General features: G+C 37.1%; 1 protein-coding gene across 1 annotated transcript; it reads right to left on the bottom strand.

Annotated features, from left to right (window-relative positions):
• Positions 1-1,824: 1,824 nt before the first annotated feature.
• LOC116105623 lies at positions 1,825-6,868 on the bottom strand. The gene is made up of 4 exons (XM_031392034.1): positions 5,279-6,868; positions 3,055-3,201; positions 2,671-2,787; positions 1,825-2,565 (listed from the first exon to the last, which is right to left on the bottom strand). Exons 1-4 carry the CDS (start codon positions 6,812-6,814, stop codon positions 1,951-1,953), a joined length of 2,415 nt encoding a protein of 804 aa, XP_031247894.1. The 5' UTR covers positions 6,815-6,868; the 3' UTR covers positions 1,825-1,950.
• Between the last annotated feature and the right edge of the window lie 1,498 nt (positions 6,869-8,366).

The following is an 8,366-nucleotide window of genomic DNA, read 5'->3' on the forward strand; positions in this document are numbered from 1 at the left end:
GCACCTTGCTCTTCTCCGCCATTTTTAACTTTCTCCTAGCCAACCAAATCCGAGAGACAGAGAACCAAGAACATTAAACTCGCAAGAATCCATACGAATCGCCAGAACACCGTCACGATTAACTCGTGAAAACACATTCTTGCCCCAACCCACAGACGCCATCACCGTTGGACATTATCGCTCACCTGCTATTATCCAAATATGTGTCTTATTTACTATTTTTATTTTTGCGATTTATATTTGCTTGAGTGGAAGTGATAGTTGTTTCTTATGGAGAAGTCAAGAGACATTTGATATTTGTTAAGAGAGGAAGTATGAGTGAGAAGAAAGGATATGGCGTTAGGATTTTGAAACTGTGTTTGTCTCCCGGAGAGAATACGATTCCATTTTTGGTGTATTTTGGATAAGAGCAAAAGAGTCGGTTGATCTTTCGTAACTCTTGGGTGCTCATGGACCTTGGACGATCAGACATGATGGACGACTGTAACTGTTGATGATCACGAAGTGGGAAAGAAAGATGAAAAGGATTGTGAGAGGTGGAGCAAAGAGTAATGGTGATATAAGGAGGTGAGTGAGAGGAACGTGGCGGAAGAAGGAAATATAATATTTTATCGTGATGTGCATCGTTAATGGACGGGCGTCCATTCATTACGGACGCCCGTCCAAACAAATTTTTTTGTTTAGTTTTTAAAAACCAAAATAATGATGGCTGTTCACAATTCGTGGATAGGCGTCCCCAAAGTTTTTTTTTTTAAAGTGAAAAATAATGGACGGGCGTCCATTTATTACGGACGCCCGTCCAAACATAAGGGACGACCGTCCACAATTTGTGGACGTGCGTCCCCAAAGTTTTTTTTATTTTTTTTAATTTCATATTTGGGTTAAGGATGGGCGTCCCTTATTTGTGGGCGTCCGTCCAAAATGAATGGACGACCATCCATAACGGATTAACGGCTGTCCCTAATTTTTATAAAAATATTTTATTGTATTTTAGTTATGGACGTGCGTCCTTTAAATGAGGACGTCCGTCCGTAGTAAATGGACCCCTATCCATATAATATGGACGAGAGTCAATGTCAGTGAACGGCCGTCCATATTTGATGGACGGCGGTTCACTAGAAAAATATTTGTTGTTTAATCACACTTTTGAATTGCTGATGTGAGTCCGGGGGACACGTAGGCCAATACACATTTTCGGTGCAAAAAGGCTGGTGTCCGTAACTTTGTTGAGCCTGGATTGCTGGTATGAGTCAAAGGGATATGTAAGCTAGTACACATTTTCGGTGCAAAAAAGCCGGTGCCCGTAGCTTTGTTGATCTTAGTACTAGGATGACTAATTTGAGATGTCATTACCAAACTGATTTTCACTATAATCCAAAGCCTTCAAAATCATCCACCTCGGCTGCTGCTTTGAATGAGACGAGACGTCCCTCAATTCTCCTAACATTGACTTTATGATCTAGCCAAGTGCGGGCTGCAGTTACGAAATTAATAACCTTTTCGGCTAAGTGGCTATGGGCTGGGTTCGGCCTTGTTTTGCCGCCAACCTTTTGACAATTGCGCTAAATTCTCAAGTGTTCGGTGTCAGGTTGTGATCAACTACAACATGACCAAACCAATTTCTCAACGCCACTGTCGGCCTATTGTATCAATTATAATTTGTAGGTATCGAAAGTTTTCGACCTTTTTTTGGGTCACAGAGAATTAAAAATCTTGTTCTCAGTAAGCATTTAGCCAAAGGAAATTCAAATATTCAAAATCTTGAGCATGGCAATTGGCATAGATTGTTAAGGCCTTAATCGACTGTGAATATTATAAACAGACTATGAAACATATTCTCCATGCTGCACAGATCAAACTTACAACAAAATTCATTTACCGTTAACCTTGGAGAAAAAAGAAACATTTCCCTTATTTTTTCTCCATTTTTTGTTGTTCCTATAATCTCATTTATGCTCTATGAAACAGTCGGAAAACATTTTTCAATACACTAAATACAGTAAAGAGAAACAAAACCATAACAATCTTCTTCGAAGCTAAAATCCTGAGATTTACCCGCATACCATGTTTCCTCATTAACTTCACTGATGTTGCAACCAACATTAGAAGCCAAGAACGAATTGTATATATCACTGCCTTTGTGGTCTCCATAGGCCCATCCACATTTCCCACTAAGTCACCTGCGACCTCCATATACGGCCATTTTGGGCCTTCAGCCTGCCTCTCTTGCTGATTTAGCCCAAAACTCTCATTCAGCCAATCCGACAACCATATGAGCAGTTTTGCAAGCCAAGCAACCTCGTCATCTGAAATGGGGCGCTTCATCCAATCGCCCTTGTATCTGATATTAGCCAATGCATGGTTTCCAACTCTTTTGGGCTTAAATATTTCATCCCGAGATTGCTGTCGCTGTTCTGTTTCTAGTGAAAAGGGAATTGGCTTTATAGTATGCCCACCAAAAAAGCAGCTTACATGGGTTTTCAGTGAATCTATACATTGAAGGTTGTTGGCAAGACTATTACTCGAAATGGCTTGCAACTCAGCTTCTGCACGCAATATGAACAACTGCAATCACAGAATCATGATCAATGGATGAGAACCCTATTGCAAATAGATGTGCAAGCAATATGGCAAACATACAAATAAATGATCAATAGCAATGACAAACACCTGAAGTAGTTGTTGTCCACCATCTTCACCATCATGAAATAGTCGTAAATCTTTGTTCCAATTTTCATGCAAGAAAGATCCATCAGCATCACTCTCACATAAGCCATCCTCCCAGTCCTAGAGTTGCCAACAAAAATTTAAAATAAATAAATAAAATTACATTTTTGTAGTCAATGAATAAGATGCTTGTGCTTAATGAGACAAATAGGACAAAATCACCAAGTCCCTTAATCAAGAACCCTTGTAGACATAAAATGACAGGAATCCAAATAAGAAATGGCACCATACACGTGGTTCACGGTAATAGTGCCCATATTTAATTATGTTACTTATAAAAGTGAACCAGAAAAGAGAAATACAGCTAAGGGGGTAGATGAAAAATACCTGCAGCTGTTCACGTATAGAAGGAACATATCTATATAAGCTATTGGGCTTAGATTTGCTAGAACCAGCTGGTTTGGAATGATAAACAGCATCTACATTCTTTACAAGGTCGATCAGCTCTTTAGCTGATGTCAATACATTCATAACCTGTTAAATTAAAGTAATGGATAAGCAAATTGTAGAAGAAACAGCAACATATAGGACAAAATTTAGAACAAAGACATTACTGAGCATTAACATTATTAAAGGAGTCATGCCAAATAATTACTAATACAGATATATCAAGTCTCAGTGCACATTCACATATAGATATGATTTGCAATCTTTAAATCAGACAGATTATAACAAAAAAGACGTTAATCTGAATTCCCATTTACCAATATATAAATGAAAAGTTAGAAACCTGTAAAACACTGATTTTGTACTATATCATCCTCAACCAGAATCCCTTTCTTAATGCATGTCAATTCTAGGCAGGGTTTACACACTAGCATACGGTAGATCAAGTTGAATAAAGAAACTGTGCAGTGCACTCAAGCTTTACTGTCCCAGCCAGTGCCTCCACCCCAAAAGGAAAAAATTGAATAGACATGTTAAAGTATTTAAGGCTAAGAAATGAGTGTGCTAGTAGCTCCTGACTTAAGTCAACTTTGAACTCGTAATCTCATTCAAATGCACGTTAGATAGGCCTAGCAATCAGCTTAAGTGTTTGCTTCACTATTAGTATACTTCAATAGCACACTAAGATAATTGCACTCCACGAAGCTTTCATTAAGTACTTACACAATATATTGGCAATACTGTTCATGTACATAGCATGTACTAGAAATAAAATATAATGGGCAACAAAATAATATTAATGACACAAAACTCAGAATGATATATTTGTTATCTTAATCAACTACGAAGACTGTAGATTGAATGTCATTTGAAGCATTGGAGATAGCCAAATAAATGGAAATGTAAAATACTAAAGCTCACACGCTTTATCAATAAACTGGCAGGCAACCGAAATACAGCATAATACAGTTGAAAGAAAAGGAAAAAAGACGTAGCCACAACGTAATATCAGGATCAAACATGCAAAAGTAATTTTTGAAAAATAAGAGAATCTTTTAATGGCACCAATTACATGCATTATTAAAAAAAGTATAAATTCCTTTTTCATGCACAATGAGGGTCACTTCCTGCATGTACAACGAGTAGCAAATATTCCTAAATCAGAGCATAATTCAAGGTAAAAAATTCTTAGTAAATAATTAACTTCATACAATAAGAAAATATTCCATTTAAGGACATTACCAGGAAACAAGAAGAGGCCACTAAAATTAGATATAAGTGTGGTCTGCCTACTCAGTTGCTAAGCTGTGGGAACATAGAAATTTGAATAGATTTCAATACCAAGAGAATCCTAGTCTACAAGCACACCATACTCAATAGAACCTTTGAATCAGGTCATAACATCCATGTCCTAATTCCCCAAAGTGGACTCTAGTAATTACCCTCAAAAATCAATTTGTCCATCCATAATGTTAACAATTAGAAGCAACACCTAACAAAATATGTGATTCGGAGATTTTTGTTTTTCTAAAGCAATAAGGGCTCCAGATTCCAGGGACGATAACAAGAGGGTCTCTACACAATCCAAAATCTGTCAACTCAATCCGGTAACTGATATAGCCTTTCTCTGTAGTATTTCATCTTGAATTAATTTATCAATAGAGATGTACAGGATGGTCAGAAATATCCGAAGACAAATACCACAGCCAATTACAACTTGTTATTCACAAACACCATTACAAGAAACTAGGGCACAAATATAAAAAAGCATTCTGCTCGTACTTAATTAGTTCATTAGGAATACACAATATACCACACAGATTGAGTTATATCAAGATAACAAAATAAGTCCGGGAAACTAGCTAATACCAAAATTTTCTAGATCCAAGTGGCACAAGGCTATCAACAATAATTAAACCAAATGCCATAGTACAGGATGCAATATATTCATCAAATCCTTAGTAAAATAAGTTAAGGTTTTATGTCCAAGATCAAGAAGTCTGATAATTCCCATTAATCCATACACCATATAAAGCAAGACAATGGAAACTAATGCATGCAAAAAATATCTTTTAATAATCTAGAAAGGCATGAGAAATCAGTTTACAATAGCAAACAAAAAAATAGGAACAAAAATTCCATTCATATTTGCTAAGACACAAACCTTCAATACCATCTGGATGATTACTTCAGGATCAGTGTGAAGAAACTTGTGTGCAAATCCAATAAAGTGCATAACCAAGGAGCTGTAATATAGATAGTTTGACAGCACATAACCTTGCCATGAAGATGAATAACCACAAGCTTGAGACTGAGAATCCTCAGTCCTCACATTCTTACTAGATCCATTCACAACAGCATCAAGCTCTGCAAAATCCTCCATGCTAACCCTCCATGGCTCCATATAGGAAACCCAAACCGAAAACACCTCAGATGCATTCTTCATTGAAGTTCCCATGGGGCAAAACAAAAAAGTCCTCAATATAAACCTATAAAGTGGCCTTTGTATCATTGCATTCCAAGATCCAACACCACTCACATAAGGCACCACGGATGCTAAATCCCTAGTCTTCACACTACTATCAAACAAAACTGACTCCGAGACCCTCCATTTTGGACTCCCACTATACTCAGCAATATTCTCACACTCCTTCATAACCACAACAGAATTCAAATTCAAGTACTTAACAAACAACTTAACTAGCTCTCCTAACCCACTTGTTGGTGGGGTCTCCCCCAAAACTGAACAGAACCGATGTGACACACCAAAGTACTTGCACACATTAACAGTCAAGGGCGAAAAATCATTATCAATAAGCCAATAGTTCACAAATGCATCAACCAAAAACTCCGCGCGCAATATAACTGAACCATCATAACCACTTGTGTAATTCAAAAGTGAGCTACGATATGGTTGCTGGTGCACATTTAAATCACTAATGGGCACAAATTCGCGCAAGTACGCGTACAAAAGCCGTAAGTAAAGATTACATTCAATCTTTTGCTCTGTACCACGCTTAACATTACTCGAAAAACCTGGAATAGCATACGTCCAATTTTCTAACCTAAATTTCTCTTTCTTTGATCTCTTGATTAAATTAATATCGATATTATTTTCGTTATTTCCTCTACTAATTGGGTAATAAGCGAACCAAAACATGTAATACTCAAAAACATTTAACTGAATCTGATGCACTGAACCTATTCCTTTATTTGTATCTTCTTTTACATTACCTTTAAAAATGGAGCACAAATTAGAGAGAATTTTTGAGTCTTTTTCGCTTCGAAGCATGAACCGGGCCCACTCCGGTAATCGTTCGGTCGGAAAGACGAATTTGACCAGTGATTTTCTATCAACGGCGAAAATTGAGTTAAATACGATACCGTCAGGGGAAAGGAGGTGGAAAACCCTAGAAGCGATATCAGGATCGTTGGATGAGGAGATGACATCGATCCAACCGTTGGATTGTGAAGGTGAAGCAGCACAGGGGTCATTGGTGAAACCGAATAGTTTGAGGATGAGAGTTGGAAAGGTGAGGGAGAAGAAGTGGCGAGACTGATCGGAAGAGTGGGCGTGTAGGAAGGATTCGATAGAGGCGCAGACGGAGAGAATTTGTTGGGCAGTTGATGAGGAGAGGATTTTGGAGGCTAGGTCTTGTGATTGGGAGATAGTATCAACGGTGTAGGAATGAGGGATCATAGTTAGAATGGTGGAACCTCGTGGTCTTTAGGGTTTTTGTTGCAGAAGAAGAGAACGAAAAAGAGGTTTAAATGAGAGGAGAGGCAAATGTGGCGCGTTTGATGGGGGAGAAGAGGGGGTACGTGGCGGCAAATTAGGGTCGATTGTGATTGGTGATTATTTGTGGGGCCTATCGTAAATAAAATAAAAATGTTCTAGTTCATTACGCCGGGGATTCAAGCAAACGGATTGATTAACGTAGGCGGGAATAGTCGGAAAATAGGAAGAATGTAGGGTTCAGATCATGCCACGTCAGGTTACTCCCAACAAAATTGTGTTCCAAAATTGGATTATGTCATTACGAATTATGTCTGGTACTCTACGCTTTAAAACATACCGTACACCCTTTAGGTTTGGTGTAAATAACAATTAGACCCGAAAATTTAAACAAGTAACATCATAAATATAAACGTTATAAGAGAATCTCCAATGGTGCTCTTTATTTTGAAGAGTATCTTCCATATAAATAAAGAGTATCTTCATTAATTTTAAAATACAAAGAACACAATTTTTATTCAAATCCAATAAACTCTTTAAATTTAATGAAGATGCTCTTTATTTTTAAGAAAGAGACTTAATGTGAGAGAGAATTAATAAATAAAATACATAAGAACTTGTAGTTTATTAATTAAAATTAGAATAGAGAGTGAAATTTGACTTTCTAAATATGGAGAGTCAAACTCACTCTCTAATTTATATTTTAAAGATAAAGAGTCTGTTGAACTCTTGTTTTTATGGATAAACTATTTATAATAAAGAGTTTGGGTCATATAAAGAGTCATTTGGAGATGCTATAATATAGTGATATTTTCATCCAAAAGCTAACCATCGTTAGCATAATCCATTAGATGAAGGAGTAAAGTTGGCAAATTCCCATCTTTTTTTTTTTTTCACATGACAACACTTTTTTTTTTTTTTTTTTAACCAAGATGTCCAAGCTAACATACGCGCATCTCGATTAATCCTCGACAGAGATTAGCATAGTTACCCATCGTCATGACTAGGGGTGTAAACGAGTCGAGCCGAGCTGAATATCTGGCTACTCAAGCTTGGCTCGACTGCTACAATACCGAGCTTGAGCTCAACTGAGCTTGAAGTTTAGTGCTCTAGCTCGACAAAACTAGTGCAAAAAATATAAGGAAAACCCATTCACTAATTAAGTAAACATCAAAGCACAAACAACTTAACCACCATAACCACATTATATGAGTATTAACTGTATTATTATACATTACACTTTCCCTCACACAAGAAGCAGAACAAAAATGGGATACATAACAATGTAAAAAGCATCATTAGTAACACATCTACAAATAAACCCAAGCAAATGGTTCATAGGCATCCTAGACAACTTTTGGAAGTTGAAAAATTCATGAAGTAACTTTCTTCTATTTAGTCGAGCTTTGACATTAGAATGCAGAAGGGTGTCCCTTGTAAGTGACATATTGAGAAGGAAGTAAATCTGTAGCAAAAACAAAAACAACATAAGGGACATCACTAGACAGGGCAAGCA

This window comes from Pistacia vera, unplaced genomic scaffold (genome assembly GCF_008641045.1).
Source record: "Pistacia vera cultivar Batoury unplaced genomic scaffold, PisVer_v2 Contig501, whole genome shotgun sequence".
Taxonomy (NCBI): domain Eukaryota; kingdom Viridiplantae; phylum Streptophyta; class Magnoliopsida; order Sapindales; family Anacardiaceae; genus Pistacia; species Pistacia vera.

Bases quoted from the DNA above. Each gene is read 5' to 3' on its own strand.
- LOC116105623 (XM_031392034.1), bottom strand. From the start codon at position 6,814: ATGATCCCTCATTCCTACACCGTTGATACTATCTCCCAATCACAAGAC. The intron at 2,788-3,054 runs GTATTTTTCATC...TGGCAACTCTAG, and splicing joins CTATACGTGAACAGCTGCAG to GACTGGGAGGATGGCTTATG. The intron at 2,566-2,670 runs GTGTTTGTCATT...CTGTGATTGCAG, and splicing joins GTGGACAACAACTACTTCAG to TTGTTCATATTGCGTGCAGA.